At 40.5% G+C, this 19,621-nt stretch overlaps 1 protein-coding gene and 1 long non-coding RNA gene across 11 annotated transcripts in view; both read right to left on the bottom strand.

The window, feature by feature from the left end:
* MAP3K4 (mitogen-activated protein kinase kinase kinase 4) overlaps positions 1–19,621 on the bottom strand; it is a 114,066-nt gene that overhangs the window by 40,672 nt on the left and 53,773 nt on the right. For all 10 annotated transcript variants that reach the window (XR_009263474.1, XR_009263473.1, XM_058735842.1 and 7 more), the window contains exons 4-5: positions 3,128–3,370; positions 732–878 (exon numbers count right to left, since the gene is read on the bottom strand). Coding sequence is in view for 8 of the 10 variants with exons in the window: in XM_058735842.1 (XP_058591825.1) it covers positions 732–878; positions 3,128–3,370 (390 nt within the window). In the remaining 2 variants the exon portion in view is untranslated. The remainder of the gene's footprint in view (positions 1–731; positions 879–3,127; positions 3,371–19,621) is intronic.
* On the bottom strand, positions 7,825–19,620 carry LOC131515154 (uncharacterized). Its single transcript, XR_009263477.1, has 2 exons — positions 18,014–19,620; positions 7,825–17,766 (listed from the first exon to the last, which is right to left on the bottom strand). It is a non-coding gene; the product is annotated as an uncharacterized LOC131515154 (long non-coding RNA).

Here is a 19,621-nt window from a genome sequence, read left to right as displayed (position 1 = left end):
TGCGTAGAGTTCAGAGAAAAAGGTGTCGACGGAGGCACGTTAAAGACTGAAATTGTCAGATAAAGCTTCCAGAGGAAAGCAAACCTTGCACGTAAGTCTTAAACGGGCACCTAAGGTAAAAGGATACGTCCACCAGGAGTGAATAATCGGAACAACGGGACAGGGGTTACAACGTGTGTGCGTGCACGCAACTCACATGGTGTAAGGACTGGGGAGCTCCTCTGGGCAGGTCTGCTCCCGCCAAATCCCATTGTAATTCCTCAAATGGGCCCAGTTCCTCAGCGGACTCTGGCTCCCACACGTCCCCAAGCTAATTTAGGTGACCCGTCTCCAAGTGGTCACCGCATTTCCGAGTCCCGCCCAGGCACCTAGCGCTCACGCCCAGGGCCCGGCCAGACTAGGAGCCTCTAACTGTCACTACTGTCTTCTCAGTCTTGGCGCCGGCCACGCATTGCAGAACAGCTGAGGACAGATGGCTCAATAAAATAGGACCAGACTATGACTCCATTTCTGGGCCGTTCCGTTCTGCTCTAAGATGAAGAGTCTTACAGTTAACAAAACAGGGTAAGCTTCGCCAAAACTTCTAACGCAAAGACCCTTGGGCGTTTTTTAAAACGTGGATTTAGGAGACACAAACGTAATCCAATACTAGATGAAAGGAATCAGGTTAAAGACTGCCCCCCCCACCCCCCACCCCCCGTGCAGCTGAGAAACCCCCCGCTGGGCCTCACCATCAGCATTTTGTGCAGGTCCTCCTCGAAGGCGTCGATGTTGCAGTCGGTCTTCTCCAGGTGGTCCAGAACCTCGTGCAGCATGAACTGGTAGTACTGCTTCATCAGGAGGCCGCCCTTCAGCACCTCCTTACACTCCCTCACCAGCTGCGGGAGCACACACACCTTCTGTGACGTCGCACACCAGGGCCACACCATCCGTCAGCCACACACCTCCCACCCGCATCCTCGAGAAGTCTCCAAGTCCCAAAGTGTTTCCGACTCTTTATCAGCTCCGTTCAGATACATATCTTAGCAGTCTTGATCAGGAACCAAAAACCGAAACCGAGTATTTACTATTACAGCATGAATACACAGGGAGAGTACCAGACAGGCAAACGCCGATGTGTGACAACACGTTCCCCTACGAATAACGTTACACAGAAGAGACATCCCACACAGTAAGGTCTATCTTTCTACGATCCTGCATCATATAAGACAATGGATAGAAAACTCTCCTAATGAAACTGCCTATTTTTAACCAAAAACATAGTAAAGATTCAAATACACCTACATACCACAGGGCACGACAATCTTTGCGGTAATTTAGTACAGTAAGTACGTGACTTGTGGCCTTTAGCATCAGAAGCCTCTAATAATCACGAAAATCAAACCTAAGATCAATTTGATGAAAACAGACGGAGGTCAAGGGAAAACAAAACTAAACAAACAGATGAGTGACCCCACACACTAGGCCCAGGAGGCAGCGGGACAGGAGGGAGGGAGACGGGATGAGGTCACTGGCCCTCCAGCCCTTCCATCACGGCATCTCGCTAGATTATCACAGTATTGCTTAAAGCAACGGGGATTCCATAAATACGATGTACCTAGATAGCAGAGCACTGCTTTAGCCATCTGAAATCTTTTTTTGAACAATATTTAAGGGTAAAAACTCATCTCCTCTTCTTTCATTTGTATGTGTGGGATGAACAGGTGGACACAAATACACCGAAATAGTTACAGCGGTCCTCTGTGAGGGGCAGCATCATAGGATAATTCTCATTTTGTCTGCATCATTTTCTGTACTTGTCGAGTATTCCAAAATTAATACAGATTGCCTTTATACACACAAATTCCCCTTCAAACGGTTCTAAAAGTAATTACTCACTATCAGGGAGCCACGGCTAGAGTGCCATCTACTCAAAGCTGTTCTGTTCAGACGGACATTTCTCGGTTAAAGATGTCACGAATCTTCGAATGATCTAAGCCAAAACTTGTTCTATTTTGATTCTAGCAATACTACATTCATCTAAGTTCTGTTTTTTTATTTTTAAAAACATTTTGACGTAAACTACTGTTTCATCTTCATAAGAGCCCCACTAGCACAAAGTAAACTCTGCCTTGCTTTTACCAGGTTATATTCCTGAATATTCGTTTTGTGAGAAAGGAAGTCAGTATATACCCAGGCCTGCTAAAGCCTGCTAAATTACCACTGCAACAGGTGGACAAGTGAGAGGCACGGCCACGGCCACAGCGGGCAGTGAGCAGCAGAGCGAGGGAGAGAAGAACACTCTCTGGCCGGTGCTGGGCAGGAACCCAGGAACCCAAGCGGCAACAATGAGTCATGCCTTCTCGAGCCACACCACCAAAGTCAAGTCCTATTCTGTGCCTATCCGATGACCTGTGCTTGTCCCCAGGTGCCATCCCATCATCCCCCTTCCATCCCCAGGGGACAGACAAGCACAGTTGACAAAAACATACCTTCCCTCCTCCCCCAATCGGATTTATCTATCTTGTATAGTGGATATCCGTATGGTTAATACCATAAAGGACGAATACAAACACTCACCAGCATTCACCGTGCTAGATACAACTGCTTCCAGCCCTTCCTGTCACCTGTGGAGTATCAAACTCCCTAGAAAATCCCATCCAAAATTGATAAAAAAACAAGAAAGCAGAAGCTGTCATTACTATTTAAACCATGCAACTGTCTACACGAGCAAAGAGTCCAAACATCTCCCAGCTGCACACTCTAAAGACAATGAATGATCTGTTTGCAGGTAGCTTCACTAGGACAAGAAAATAAGTGTAAGGAACTTAAACTACTTCTCCTGAGTGAATTTTAAGCTCCCAGCCTTCAACGGCTAATGTTGGGAGGCTACGCCATTCCACCACCATCCTTCTATATCCTTCCGGAACAAGAAAGTGATGGCAGGAAGGCGAACCACAGTCTTCTCTTTGAGGACTACATGCAAAGAACGTTTGAAATTACCCTAAAAAGAGCAGCTTAACAACACCAACATGCACTCATTTTTCGCTATTTGCAACAATTTTAAAAAATCCTCAAAATAAAGACTATAAGCCTGTAGAAGAGCATAATAATTGCCAACTTTTTTTAATCAGTCTTGGAAACAGACCTGCTTAATACTCAAGAGAGACGGTTCTCCAGCAGGCCTCTGCTCCAATCTTAACTTCAGACACTCATGTATGACATTCAGAAGGACTCGACAGAGGACCAGGAAGGCAGGTTCGAATGAGGGCAAGTCCATGGACTGGAGTTCATCCCACGACACAGTGCTGCATTTCTGCTCCGAGGAACATGGCATCCTGGATAACTGCACATAATCTGAACCCCACATGGGGTCTGGAAATTCGGAAAACTAGAACAAAAATTCAACAAAAGTTACAAGAGCATACAAAAGGAGGTGCTATGGTTGTGGTTGTAACTATTATTCCCTATAATTTGCTGGCAAACCTACAAAAGTCACAATTTTACAGGCAAGATAATCTTTAGAATAATTCAACGTGTTTAACATAGACCCAAGCAGTTCTAAAAGTAAAAGAAAATCCTAACAAGAACTAATACCAAACTATGACATTTTTATCAAAAAAGCATAGTGGAAAAACTACCAAGTTCATCATTTTCATCACAAATTTTATCATCACACTTAAACTGATTACAACACTTTACTTTTAGGGTTAGATACAGTACTATCCACAACTATCTCTAGACTGAGAAAACCAGAAATTATTAAAATCTGAGAAAGATTACCAGGGAGCCATTTACATAAACATAAAAACTAGCTGATTCTACCAATTCCTCTGTCTGTTGCTCTCCCGAGCTATATAAAAAATTTCTAAACTTGACCTGGCTGGTCCCACTCAAATGTTATTTGATACCCCTGGGAATCTCAGTGTCACTCCCCTTTCTTACAGTTACTCCATCCAATGCCTTATGCTGTTCCTCATAAAACAGGGAGTTTGGAGCTTCCCCACGGTTCTTAAACTTCTGGCAACATCACCCTGACCAATCAGATCCAAAGACCTTCATTTCTCCTTTTATTGAGAAAACAGGCCAACAAGATTTGAAAACCTCAATTTCTCTTCAATTTAAAACATCACCAATTAGAACTATTCTGCCTCAATGTCACTCATATCTACGTTCCCTGTCCTTTACTGAACTCTTAACTCGTCTCCTCTGCTCATATCCTTTCATGCTCAACACAGATTTCTGCCTTTAAATTAACACATGCTTTAGTTTTCTGTAACAGGCCAGAGTATTTAAAATAGTGCATCATTTTTAAAATGTGATAAACGTGGTTAGGGTTAAGACATGTCTGTTTAAAAGCTTTAGGCAATATAAATGCTTGTTTTTCTCTGGTGCAGAGAGTGGTACCAGATCAAAGGCTGATGTAAAGCTCTATGAAATTCCACAAACTTTCTAGGATAAAATTCTAAAGAATTCTTTTGGCATTCCCTAGCGTCCAGCCCGTTTACCCACATGCTGCAAGCTCGCTGGGAAAGAGAACAATCCCTACTTGTCCACAGTGCAAGAGAACACCGCCTGGGAGACCCAACGGCCAGACCCACACAGCTGCTGGGAAAACGTGTTCCTCCTGGTGGTGCATGGCGGGTCAATCCCTGTCCAAGGAGGAGCAGGCGTTAAAAAACTACTGAGCACTGAAGAGGAAGCGGCAACTTTAAGGAAACCAAGGTGAAGAATCAGAACAGCTGACACTGATTTCATGTAGGAAACAGAGAGAACCATAAAATACTCTACTGCAAGATCTCATTGCAGTCCTCTGGAAAAACAGTTTAACAAACCAAGACTTCTATAACGAATTCAATAAAGACAGTAAGAACAGAATGAATGTGATAAAAATTAATGACTTAGGCAATAACTACAGAAATTATCACTGTAACAAGGAGCAAAAGAAAAAGAAACAGAAATTTGGGGTGAAAAATAGAGACACGGGAGTCAGATCTAGGAGCTTAACATAAGAATCACATGAGTGCAGAAAGAACAGGAGATGGAGAGGGCTGTTTGCACAGTCAAGACACCGCTAACGTGAAGAAGGAAGAAACCTATTTAGAAAAGGAAGAACTCTACGTACAATTCCTTTATCTTCACTACAAAAAACCCTGAGGAAGTATAGTAAGGTCTAATCAAATGAAAATTAAATCCAAATAAAGATCCTAAGACAAAATACCCAAGGAAGTGAGAAGCCATGAAATTAGCAGAATCTACACAGGCAGATACAACTCCAGGATGATAACTCGGTTAAAGGCTATAATGCAAGTTCTAGAAAGGAGTATTTGAATTTAAAAAAAATATATATGAGAAAAAAAAAAAAACCTGGAAAGGGGCAATAAAGTGCAAGAATGGCACTATTTGTTATTATTTCCTTCATTTATTATTACCTCCAGTGAGAAATACAGGGTCAAATATGGTACAAAATCTGTGATCAATTCAGGCAAACTGGGCTGACTCCATCGTACACAGACATCAATAAAAATGCAATGTAATTACAAATCATAATCTCACTGACCTTTTGTGTGGATTAATAAACTCATTCAATAAAACTCATGTGGAAGAAAGTAATGTACAAAAATAAAAGCAGCCCAGAAATTTTTTTTAAAGAATTAATGGGAACGGGGCACCTGGGTGGCTCAGTTGGTTAAGCATCTGACTTCAGCTCAGGTCATGATCTCACACTTTGTGAGTTCGAGCCCCACGTCGGGCTTTGTGCTGACAGCTCAGGTCCCAGAGCCTGCTTCGGATTCTGTGTCTCCCCTCTCTCTGCCCCTCCCCTGCTCATGCTATGTCTCTATCTCTCATTAACGAATAAACGTTAAAAAAAATTTTTTTTTAATAAAAAAAAATGTTTTTTAAAGAATTAACGGGAAGAATTGCCCCACACAATGGCAGACCTTACTAATGAAACTACTTTATGTAAAATAGAAAAGTACTGTAAACAGATCAGCAGAGAAAAATATCTAATTATCCATAATTTAATACATAAAAAAAACAGCAGCTGAAACAGTTGGACAATAATGGAAAATTTAATGTTCTAGAAAATTGAAAAATTACCTCCTTACCTCCCTCTATAACTAGACCTCATGCTGTCACAATTAACCATTTTTTTAATTATGTGGCTGTTTAGAAATTCTTGCCTGATATGAGAAACCAAAATATGTATTAGTGTAAGTATAAAAATATGTTTTGAACATACATATTTGGAAAGACTCCAAACGTACTAAAACCTAAACACAGAGCTATACATTAGGTTAAACCATATGAAATTGTCATTTTAGGCAGTCAAAATGACCAGTCATTTCTAACTGTTGACCAGTTAGGCACTCAACATAATAACAGGAATTCTGGAAAGACAGTGGTGGCAGCAGAATTTTGATTTCCCTTAGTTCCCCCATAAGAACAGACAGAACTAGGACAACAAGACACACGTCCAATACAACTTGGTGATGAGGTATTGCCATGAAGTCCAAAGTAGAAGAGATGGGGAGAAAGGACCTGTTCCGGACCCTGCAGGATCAGCACTTGTGCAGGGGAAACCCAGGGGATTACCAGGGTGTCTGATGGGCCTAAAGAGGCAAATTCCACAGTCACCAAGGACCATCCGATAGAAAGCTCACTGCTTCCATTTGAGGACTTCAGTGAGAAGAAAGCAATTTGGGCCCAGATTCACAAGTGAGGCAAAAGCGTTGTAATAGGTCTGAAGGGGCCGAAGCGGTTTAGGCTCCCCAGACTCTTAAAAACTATCCGCTAAAATCTTCTTCCAGGACAAACCTGCTAAAGTAAAATCCAACTGACCTGCAAACTACAGGAGACGTAAAGGAGCGAGAGGGTCCAGCAGTGGGAGGGGAACACAGCCAGAAGATCTCAAAAAGAAAGACTGTATTTTTTTGCAGTTCAGAAGGAGAAGCTCAAAGCTATAAACCTAAACACGTTCTGAACTCTCTCTTTCCTTAAAGTCCATGAAAACAAATGTTTAAAAAAGAGCAAGAGGAAAGGACAGCACTAGAACCCACTAGGGCTGGAATCCATACAAGGTTATTAAGCAGAGAAAGAGCGAGCTGAACCACTTTACAGACAAAGAAAACATGCCAGAAAGACACGCCCACTAAGCAGAGCTGTGGCCCAATTTTCAAAAAAAATGCTGAAAGAAATTAAGAAAACCACAGAAGATATAAAAGAACAACATAAATTAAAATTAGAAGAACTCAAAGTGATAGTACTCAGAAGATAATTTTTCATCATTTCAAAAACAGAAAACAAACTAGCAGGAACATGAACACAAACAGAACAGATCATGGCTTCACAGAAACAGGAGGTAAAAATGATGAAAATGTTATATATCAGAAAGAAAAGAAAAGAAAACAAAAGAAAACAAAAGAAAAGAAAAAAGAAAAGAAAAGGGAAAGGAAAGGAAAGGAAAGGAAAAGGAAAAGGAAAAGGAAAAGGAAAAGATTTGAAATAAAGGGACAGAGAAGAGAGGGAAAGTAGGTCCAAAACATATACAGCAGTGGTTCCCAGAGAAGAAAACCAAATCAATGAAACAGAAAAAAGTTAAAACAATAAGAAATTCACTTGAAATTAAAAAAAAAAACAGATAAAAACCAAACGAAACCTGAAATAATATATTAAAATGGCACCATGTATTCAAAAATACCAATGTGGAAAAACCAACACCAAGTAAACTAGTTGGAGTTTGAAGAAAAAGAAAACAACAACAACAACAACAACAACAACAACACAATGATCCTTTGGGCCTCCAGGTTATAAATAAATAAATAATACAGGTGAACAAAGGTCTTACATGTAGAAACAAAAATGTATTGTCATCAGACTTCCCAACCTCCATGCTGCAGGCCAAAAGACAAAAGCATTATATATATATCAAACTTCTTCAAGGAAAGAAAATATAGGCCAAAGATTTTATAGCCAAATAGACTTGCAAGAGTAAATGCCACAAACTGTTTGGAAAATTCAAGAACACAGAAAACGCTGTTTTTCTGAACCCTTACTGAGGACTACTATGGAACAAAATGACTCGGGAGACCATTAACAAAAATCAAAATGTGAGTCTCAAAAATTTTTAAAAAAGCCAAAAACTTTGTATCTAAATCTCAATCTCTGTCTACTTCTCTATGTCTGTCTATCGAAACTCACACACATACTCCCCCAGAACTGAAAGGAGGGGATAATGTAAGGGAGAAAGTGTGGTCAGTAACGGCTATATTGTTGAAACACCGCAAGGATCACAATCTGGGGGGCCGGGGGGGGGGGGGGGCGGGCATATGCAATTTCTTAGCATTTCACTGGACGTAAAAGAAAAATTACTTCAAATGAAAACCTGGCTTTAAAAAAAAGGGTAATTCCAATATCCTCATAGTTGAGAACCCACAAATAACAACAAAAAAAATGTTGGGCTGGGGCACCTGGGTGGCTCAGGTTAAGTGTCCGACTTCAGCTCAGGACATGATCTCCCGGTTCATGAGTTCAAGTTCTGTATCGGGCTCTGTGCTGACAGCACAGAGCCTGGAGCCTGCTTCAGATTGTGTCTCCTTCTCTCTCCCTGCCCCTCACCCACTCACACCCTCTGTCTCTCTCTAAAATAAATAAACGTTAAAAAAAATGTTGGGGCGAGAGAGAGCAGTAAGTATATTATACAAAGATATTAATGTAAGTATAACCTTAAGGGGTAAAAATACACTTGCCATATATATAAATAAAGAAAACTGCATACACAGCTTATATTAGAAAATGGAAGAATAAAACATAATCTTAAAGCATAATACCTTTATCAGAGAAATCAGATTTCCTTGAAAATATATTATTCCATAGATTTTTCTCTTAAAACAAAGCATTTCTCATAACTCTTGCAAAATTAAGGTTAAAAAGCAAAACCTAAAAATAAAAAATACACATAAGAGATCTCTGAGTGGGTGAAGAAAATGTGGGACACCCACATTTGAGTGGGTATTATTCAGCCACACAGACGAATGGCGCACTGATACAACCACAACGTGGGTGGCGTGAAAAAAGCCAATCCTGAGAGACCACTAGAGGATTCCACTTACAGGAATGGCCAGAATAGGCAAATATAAAGAGACAGAAAACAGGTAAGGGGTTGCTCAGGGCTGCAGGTGGCGGGTGGAAAGACTGGAGGGCAGCGAACTGGTCGTGGGCCTCGCGCAGGGTTGCTGAAGATGTTCTCAGGTTACGTGGCACTGATGATTACACGGCCCTGAATACAGTAAAAACCCCTGAACTGAACACTTCAAAATGGTGAATATCATGGTATGTGAACTCTGTCTCAATACAGCTGTTATTTTAAATATATAGCCAAAAAAAGAAGAGAATCTAAATACATGTCCAGTTGGTGGCATAACCATGAAGAATTATTCAAGCATCTTTCAAACACAGTAATTTGAGGGCATATCCCCAAAGGGCTGTTCCCTAAGGATGGGAACGTCTCAGAGAGAGAGTCATACATTCTATGTGTCCCGATGAAGTAGTACTAATGCCATTAATCAACCAATCAATCAAGAAATCCTGAATCTGATCAAGCCACTAGACCTTAGAGTCACTTTACACAGAACACAGAGAAAAAGGAAACACATAATAGGACACCTGTAGGTCCATTTACCAAAATTCAGACTGTGGGAGACTCCACAGGGTAAAAGGCCCAGGTTGTTCAATAAACATATGGCAAAAAAAAAGGGAGGGGGACTTACACTTAAGAAATATAACAAACTGTTACCTTGTGTGATGGATATTCGAAAACTGATGATTTAAAATGTTAAATGTTTTTCAAAGAAAACCAAGATAACTATGACACAATCAAAATATGAACATTAACTTGATCTTTGATGATCATAGGAGTTAATGCTACATTTTAGGTGTGACAATGGGACTGCGGTACATTTCTAGAACAGGCCCTCTTCCTTCAGAGAAATGTATAAAATATGATGATCCCTGAGCTTTTCTTCAAAATGATGGAGGAAGTGTGGAGTGGCAGTAGGTACTGGCCAGGAGTTAATAACCACCGTGCTGGGATACAGATTCAAAGGTATTCATAGTATTATTCTGTCTAGTTTTACATGGGTTTGGTATTTTTCTTAACAAAATTTTCCTGAACTATGTAAAAACAATTAGGAAAAAATACAGAATGTTTTATAAGCTTGGACTACACACAAAATAAGGTGATGAAGGCTATAATAAAAATTTTAAGTTTCTGTGTAGGGAAAAACATCATACACAAGTTAAAAGACAGCTTGAAAAAAAGATGTATAGCCATAATAAAAAATGAGTAATATCCATAAAATATAAATAACTCCAACAGATCAAGATTATAATAATAAAAATAGAAAATGAATAAAATGAGGAAAAAGAAAATTCAAAGAAGACATATATGCGGCCTATAAACTTGACAACGGGCTCAATGTCACTAAAAGTGAGGAGAATGAAAGACTAAAAGGAAATTACAGTTTTTACTGATCATGGTTGCAAAACTGAGGACTAATGGGATTTCTCCTCCACTGTCAAAGTAAACACGAATAAAGCCATTTTGAAGGGCAAGTTGGCAGTGTCTATCAAAGATTTAAATGTGCATGCACAATGAGCTCACAATTCCATTTCAATTAATCATTCTTACGAGAACAATGAAGTAAGTTTATAAAGGGGAATGTACACAATACTCTTGGCTGCACTATTAAAAGTTAAGTGGCCCTTAAGAGTGACGTGGTTATAATCATCAGGGAAATGCAAAACAAAACCACAATAAGATATCACCTCACACTTATTGAATGGCTACTATCAAAAGGATAAGAAGTAACAAGTGTTGGCGAGGATGTGGAGGAAAGGGAAGGCTTGTGCGCTGTCGGTGGGGATGTAAATTGATGCAGCCACCATGGAAAACAGTATACGGATGTTCCTCAAAAAATTAAAAATAGACCTACCACCATCTGATCTGCAAATTTCACTTCTGTGTATTTATCCAAAGAAAATGAAAACACTAACACGAAGAGGAATCTGCCCCCAGGGTGTTCACTGCAGCACTATGTACAATAGCCAAGATATGGAAACAACCTAAGTGTCCACCAGTGGGTGAATGGATAAAGGAAGTGTGAGATTTTATATATATGCAAAATGGAATATTATTCAGTCACAAAAAAAGAAGGAAATCCTGCCATTTGTGACAACAAGGGTGAACCCTGAAGACATTTTCCTGAGTGAAGTAAGTCACACAGACAAAGACCAACACCATATGATCTCACTCATATGTGGAATCTAAAAACAAAGCAAAACAAAACTGTCCTGGGAGGCACAGGGAACAGGTGGATGGGTGCCAGAGGAAGAGGGTGGGATTTAAACAAGACAGTAAAATGGTTAAATAGGCTATGGTACATTCATATGATGGAATACCATGTAGTTGTTAAATGGAACTGAAGCACAGCTAACTATACCAACATGGGGGCAGGGGGGACAACCCATCAGTCACAGAATAAATACAGCATTATCATTAAAAAAAAAAAGGAGTGCACTTGTGATGAGCACGGGGTGTTTATGGAAGTGCTGAGTCACTACATTGTACACCTGGAACTCATATCAGGCCGTATGTTAACTAACTGCGATTTAAATAAAAACCTGTTAAAAATTACCTGTATCACATAACAAAGACATACATTTATATAAGCACAAAAAAAAGTCTACAGGATCCAAACCAAAGGATTCAGTACTCTGAGCAGGATAAGCAGCAACTTCATCTCTTTGCATATACACTCAATATAGAAGTAAAACAAAAGAAGGCACATTGTCTTATAAAACGAAGGAGAAGATCAAAATACAGCTGACCCTTGAACAGCAGAGTCTGAACTGCATGCCTTCACTTACACGCAGAGTATTTTTGATAAATACAGTACAGGACTGTAAATGTATCTTCTTTTCCTTATGATCTTCTTAGTAACATTTTCTTTTCTCTTTATTGTGAGAATACAGTACATAATACATCTAACATACAAAACACATGTTAATTGTTTAGGTTATCAGTAAGGCTTCTGGTCAACAACAGGCTATTAGTAGTTAAGTTCTGGGGAGTCAAAAGTTATACACGCATTTTTGACTGTGCAAGGGGTCAGCACCCCTAACCCCCATGTTGCTCAAGGATCGACTGTAGTCTTTGTGTTAGCCTTCAAAAGTTAGTTTCTACGATTCTACACCAGGGGCCATGTCACAGACTGACATGCCCACGGGGCCAGGTGGGTGATGTCAATGGGTGAGCGAGGGAAAGGTGACGGTAAGAGAACAAGAAATGATGGGCACTGTGGTCAGCTGGAACCCGCCAGATGCTACCACGTGGGAATGCAGGCCGAGTGGCGACAGACCTCCTCCCAGGACTTTAAGGAAAACAAAAAAATCCAGATATTCATGTAACATCTTGTAATTTTTTTAAATGCTAGCCACTAAGTCAAAAAATACACAAAGCGCAAGGCGGGACAAAATACAAATTCAGGAGGCAGTATAGTGTAAGGATTAGGAGCACAGCTTTACAGCCAGCCCTGGGTTCGCGTCCTGGCTCTGCCATACTGGGTGACGACCAAGTTACTTGACCAACCCGCCTCCATATATAACAAGTACTCAGTTAATGGCAGCTACTAGTCTTGCTGCTGCTGCTGCTGATGCGTTGTCATCACGGGATCCAGTTCTCCACTGCAAGCTGATGAGTTTTCTCCTTTGATCTTTTTCATCTTACATCCGGTTTCACTCAGTTGGCTCACCGCAGTCAAAAATAACGCAGAACAAATTTCTATCTTCCCTCAAGTAAGTATGCTTCTTTTAAGAAAACAGAAAACTTATAAGCAAGTGAGCAGTATGTGTTCATTGGCTTGCCACTTACTCAATTAAAAAGTTTGTCATTAAAAAAAATTTTTAACAAAGGGGGTGCCTGGGTGGCTCTGTCGGTGGAGCATCTTCGGCTCAGGTCACGATCTCACGGTCCGTGGGTTCCAGCCCCGCGTCGGGCTCTGTGCTGACGGCTCGGAGCCTGGAGTCTGCTTCGGATTCTGTGTCTCCCTCTCTCTCTGCCCCTCCCCTGCTCACACTCTGTCTCTCTTTCTCTCTCTCAAAAATAAATATCAAAAAAATAAAATAAAAAATAAGTAATAAAAAAAAGTTCGTGTAACTTTACTAATGCAATCAGACAGGTGATGATTGAAGCAAATAAAAAATTAACTATGATAACTGTATTAATGAACACCGATCTGGAAGGCGGGGGTAGGGGAATACCGTAGCCTACTTAGTGTCTCCCACGGGCTTAGTCCGAAGCGCACTGCGCTGGTCCCACTCCGTGTGAAGCACGTTGGAGGGTAAAGATGTCGATGCTCATGTCCTACCCCAAGAGATTCTGATTTGCCCTATAACCCAAAAGGGCAGGAGTACGGGTATTTTCAAAAGCTCCCTGTGTAACAGTGATGTGCAGCCAGGTCTGGACACCACGGGCACAGTTTAAAGTCCGGGATCCAAGAGTCCTGGGTGTAAAGCCCTCCGACAATCAACAGCTCCTGTGATTTGGAGCAAGTTACCTACTCCCCTTATTTGTGAAATATGGAATGAACACCACCCCTTCCTTGGGTTGTTGTGCCTGGCACAAGGCAAGACTTGAAAACGAGTAGCTGTTGTTGCTACATGTCCTAGCTTCTACAGGCTTTGTCCGCTCTGAATACAAAAGGCAACCTCTCCAGGGCTGCTTGTGCTTATAGGAAAAGTTAGCATAATTATATATATTCTTGGATCATAAGGCAAACAATATTTTTTTGGCCATTCAACTTACGATAAATACATCATCATTTCTAACTCAAAAGAGAGTTAATTTATAAAGTAACCAAAACTCCTCCTTAGGATTTGAGGTAATATGCATGGTAACATGCAATGAGTCAGGCAACTAAATTTTTTTATACACTAAAGTAAAAATTTTCATTTTATCTTTCTCTTCTTCCGAAAAGGTATAAATTTCAGATGGTAAAACAAAAAGGAAGGAACAGAGAATAACCATATCACAATCTATGGCTCCAATATTTTATGGGCATTTGACATTTTAAAAAATGCACAAAACTCACAGATCTATACAACACAAAAAGTAAACTTTATGGTAGGTAAACTTGAAAAAATCAACTAGGACACTGGGGAATCCCAGGACAGAAGGCAGACTGAGATTAAGTGAATCTAGCTTGGGGCGCCTGGGTGGCTCAGTTGGTTAAGCAACCAGCTTCCACTCAGGTCATGATCTCATGATCTGTGAGTTCAAGCCCCACATTGGACTCAGAGCCTGGAGCCTGCTTCCAATTCTGTGTCTCCCTCTCTCTCTGCCCCTCTCCCACTCATGCTCCCTTTCTCTCAAAAATAAACAAACAAACAAACAAATAAATAAATCTAGCTATGTTGCAAATGTATGCTATAACCTCACTGAAGAAGCTGGAGGAAACCGGTAACCTAACTAACTGACTGGTAAATTCTGTTGTGACACTCTGAGACTAAAGACAAAACAAACTGTACCTAAATGCTGTACTCTAGCTGGCCAATTTATTCCTCCCAGGGGTCCTGGTTAGTGCTTCTGAAACCACTTTACATGTATCCTCCAGCTGCACGAATATGCCAATGAACTGCAGTCACGGGAGCCAGGTTTCCCACTGCCAGTGAGCAGAGGAGGGAGGCTGGATGAAACTTGTGGTGCTGGATTAGACCGCAGACATCAACCGGAACTCATGTTTATTTTCAACAGACAGACAGACAGACAGGTAGGTAAGCAGACAGACTGATCGATCGATCAATCGATAGAGAAGGAATTGCAGATCTGTGCATACACGTGGGCTGAAAGACATACCTATATTTTCTAACTCTATCACTGAAGGGCATGGAAGAATGACACCTGACAGTAACATCCAGGGCCCAGATCTTCATTTCTAAATACCATACTCCAATAAAAGGAACCAGAGCTCCTCGGGGAAACGGCTGACCTCAGGACCGCAACAGGAAAAATAAAGGATGATGCTTTAAAATAAGAAACTGCTCAAAAAGCAAAACCATACAAAAAAAGATGCAGGCATGTCAAAAGGGCCCAGAAGCCAACTGAAAGAGTTCCGATGGCTAAAGCAGCAACAATCTGAGCAACGAAATAAAGAACAATATTATTAGATTACAACCCAAGAAAAAAATAAAAATTTATGACTCCACACAGAGACATAAATAAATGGGAGAGAAGAGGTAAATCTTTCAAACAGAAGAACTCCAAATAATACATGTAGATATTCCCTCCTCCTGGAGGTGGAGATTCCTACAGGAATTCCCCTCCCCTTAAATGCGGGTTCCATTTAGTGATTCACTTCAAAGAATACAGCATGGAAAGGGAAAACTGCTAACTTGTGGAGGAACCTGGCAGACACCTTCACGGGGTGATCCAGGTTAACGTGACCAACGATATTATGATGCCATGAGAGTGGCATTCGCGCCCAAGCCTAAGAACCCAGTCTACTCTTGAGAAACCATCGGACAAACCCAAATTCAGGGACATGCTACAAGCCACCCAGATCATGAGAAACAAGGGAAGACTGAGCAACTACCACAGATCACAGGAGACTAAGAAGATGCGACTAAATGCAATGTGCTGTCCTTGACTGGGTCCTGGAACGGAAAGGGGACGTTAGTAGAAAAACAGAAACCCAAATAACGTCTGCAGTTAGTCAGCAGTATTTTATACCAATGTTAATGAATTGATTTCGACAAATATAGCAGAGTTAAGTAAGATGTCAGCATCAGAGGAAGCAGGATAAAGAACATAAATGAAAACTGTACTATCTACGAGTTTTCCAGAAGTCTAGAATCAACTGAAGATTACAAGTCTTTAAATTTAAAGATTCTGAAATATAATAATAAAATTTTAGAGAAAAACTGCTTTATAAAGCATGTTGATAAGCCAAAGGAAATTAAACATAAGATCACGTTATTCATAAACACTAATTACAAGTAACTTAATCACGAAGAATAAAAATACAAAGACATAGTCAAGAAAAATCACATATCATGAGTATATTTCCTCCTTTCTACAAAATCCTTCGACTATATTCATTGCTATTATCACATAAGCCATAAATACAGTGCAAAGTAGAAGATATGTGTTGGGTACAACGTGTGGCACCAGATGGTCAAGATGTTTCTAACAATTAAGAATGAAAATAAAACCGTCTTTAAACCTAAAGGCTATACACTGCTTAAAATGTACCTTGAAAATGTCTGAGTATTTGGCAGAGATTGCAGAGATAAGAAGGTTAAATACACTTTAAAAATAAAAATATAAAACAGTCTAGCCCATATTGACTTACAGTTAGCTTCTAAAGAGAAAAAAAATTTAACAAAACTTATAAAAATTAATAGTTCATAGTCGGCTTCTATAGCATTTTACTATGTATACAAATATCTTTTTAAGCCTCACAACAACCCTGTGAGGTAGGTAGTGAAGTAATATTATTGCCATTTTACAGACGCAAAGGCTAAGGGTCCGGAAGATTAAGTTATTTACAAAGTCATGTGGTGAGAAAGACCCACACCAAGGAATGGAATCCAGTCACTTGATTTCAAAACTGCAACTCTTCCTCCAAAATACTTAGTCAAAGTCTAAAACAAACCAAGAAGGTAAGTCTATATATAGTCATGCGTATACATACACACCTCCCCTTATAGAAATGATGTTCCTCAAATGGAAATAAAAAGAAGTCTTCCTTTCCCACGGAGTTAATTATAATTCTGGGGCCTCATCTTTTATTAGCTTGGACTGATCTCTAATACAGAAGAATTTCTACTTCAGCTCTTGGTTACTCTTTCGTTCTTTGACAAACACATTTTATGACACAAAACCTGAAACAACAGGGGCTTCTGTACTCCATTTTTGTTGTGAAAAGCAAACACTATCCAAAAAATTCTAATAAGCAGCCTTTAACTCCCACGCTTTATGAGCTCTGAATCTGTATGTCTCCTCTTTTCCCCTAACAAGGATAACCTTCTCAGTTACATCTCAACTGGTCAAACCGAAGGAAGGCAACTGTGATGGGAACCCATCTGTACTCAGCTTGAGTTCTAATACAAAATGTAGTGCACTCGTCACCCATTCTCAGCCTCTTTCTTGTTCCAACACATCTAAGGGACGCAAAGCTCTACTGTTAGCATCGACAGTTCACTGCCACGGAGGATCCCCAAGGGAGAGGGAGACAATCTGGGGGGAGGGGGGAGTTTAAAGCAGTCGTATGAAGCCCCCACATGCATCCTGGGGCCCTTACCATGAGCCCCCCTCTCCTGTGAGATCCACTGAATTAGAGGTGATGTAATGCTGCCAGAGCCGCTCCATTCATATCACTTCAAAAATAGTGCTTCACAATAAAAGTTAATCATCGACCCTGTCTTGCCCACATGTGTCCTCACTGGAACTGACCCACTCCAGCCAAAAACCTAGACCAAAGTCAGCCATTCACCATCTGAAGTATCTGGCAAATCCTTATTCCGTATTTAGTTTGGTTCTGATTTTGAAACCTGCACTATAATGAAATCATACAAAACAGTGATTCAGGAGCTCAAAGGGAAAAAAGTCATTTGCCCTAATTAAAAGACGTACATAAAAAATCAGAGTTAAAATACTGTCCAAAGAAAATCTCATAACAAATGCACTTTTAAGACATCTAATTAAAATAATAATCAAAGTTGGGGCGCCTGGGTGGCGCAGTCGGTTAAGCGTCCGACTTCAGCCAGGTCACGATCTCGCGGTCCGTGAGTTCGAGCCCCGCGTCAGGCTCTGGGCTGATGGCTCAGAGCCTGGAGCCTGTTTCCGATTCTGTGTCTCCCTCTCTCTCTGCCCCTCCCCCGTTCATGCTCTGTCTCTCTCTGTCCCAAAAATAAATAAAAAACGTTGAAAAAAAATTAAAAAAAAAAAAAATAATAATAATCAAAGTAAACTAACTTCTTATAGCTACAAAGTACTGATTCCTTTTGCAAACATCTTGCTATATTATGTTAATGTCTTACCCCTTCTCCTAGAGGTTCACGATCTAGTTCACGAACAATAAAAATCTTACAAACTGAGGCTCTCGTCCACTGTTTCCGATTATAAAAAAAAATGCTGTTTTATCACCTCTCACTCCAAAGCAAGCCAGATTGTGTAAACTGAAGTTTAAAAAATAAAAATAGGGGCGGCCTGGGTGGCTAAGTCAGTTAAGCGTCCGACTTCAGCTCAAGTCTTGATCTCGCGGTTTGTGGGTTTGAGCCCTACGTTGGGCTCTGTGCTGACATCTCAGAGCCTGGAGCCTGCTTTGGATTCTGGGTCTCCCTCTCTCTCTCTGCCCTTCCCCTGCTCTCTCTCTCTCTCTCTCTCTCTCTATCTGAAAAGCAAATAAAATAAAAAGTTAAAAAAAATTTTAAGAATAAAAATAAAAGGTGCATACATACATATGTACATAGCTACTAAAACTTAGAATCGCAACCTAACACAGGTGTAAGGGATCTCAAAGATCTGGGTGTTTCTGCTTTTAGCCAGATGAACATGCAAACTCACCACAGAGAAAAATTACTCTTTTGCTCTAAAGAACAGTATCCAACACGCGCTACTTTTTAGTCTTAACATCCTTAACAGTGAAGAATTTGAGCCCTCAAGCTATCAAAATGAAATTTGTACTGTTTTCCAACCGCTTTTTCTAGGAGGCATATTCCTTTCCCAGAAATCTTCACATATCAAACCACAGACTTGATAATAATGAAGACTTCCCTTGAACCTCCATCATCTGCGCTAATCACTAACTTTGCCAAACACAGAAGTGAACTCTTTTTTCCTTTGATCATTCTTACATTTCTCCACAACTCACATCTCTTTAAATAAAATACAGTGGCCAATGGGGCGCCTGGGTGGCTCAGTCAGTTGAGCATCCGACTTTGGCTCAGGTCATGGTGTTACGGTTCGTGAGTTCGAGCCCCGCATCGGGCTCTGTGCTGACAGCTCAGAGCCTGGAACCTGCTTCAGATTCTGTTTCCCCCTCTCTCTGCCCCTCCCCCACTTGCGCTCTGTCTCTGCCTCTCAAAAATAAAGAAACACAATAACAAAAAAAAAAAATTAAAATACAGCGGCCAAACTGGACACACTACTCAAAAGGGAGTAAGCTATTTGCGACGAATACAGAAAGAACTATATCCATGACCTTGGATGCCATATTCATTTAAAAATATTTCAGCATCATGTTGACTTTTTTACTGACTCATATTCAGCTTGTGGTCACCCATGATTGTGGCTTTCTTCCCTCTTTATTTATACCTAGCCTGTCCTTCTCCATCCTATATTTATATGGCTGGATTTTTTTTCCCTCCACACACCACCTTCTACTTAATTCACTGAATTTCATACAGTTTTCATAGATCCATTTCCCCATTTATTTCAGTACTTGAGAGAAATGTTTAAATCTGCAAGTTACAGTAACTACCACTTACACTTAAAATATCGAGACTATGAAAGTACCAACAATCAACACAACCCCTTGTAATAATGGAACTAAGGACAAGAACATACTAATCCTACCAGAAA

This window comes from Neofelis nebulosa, chromosome 6 (assembly GCF_028018385.1).
Source record: "Neofelis nebulosa isolate mNeoNeb1 chromosome 6, mNeoNeb1.pri, whole genome shotgun sequence".
NCBI classification, from domain to species: Eukaryota; Metazoa; Chordata; class Mammalia; order Carnivora; family Felidae; genus Neofelis; species Neofelis nebulosa.
This window is presented reverse-complemented; position numbering and strand designations above follow the sequence as displayed.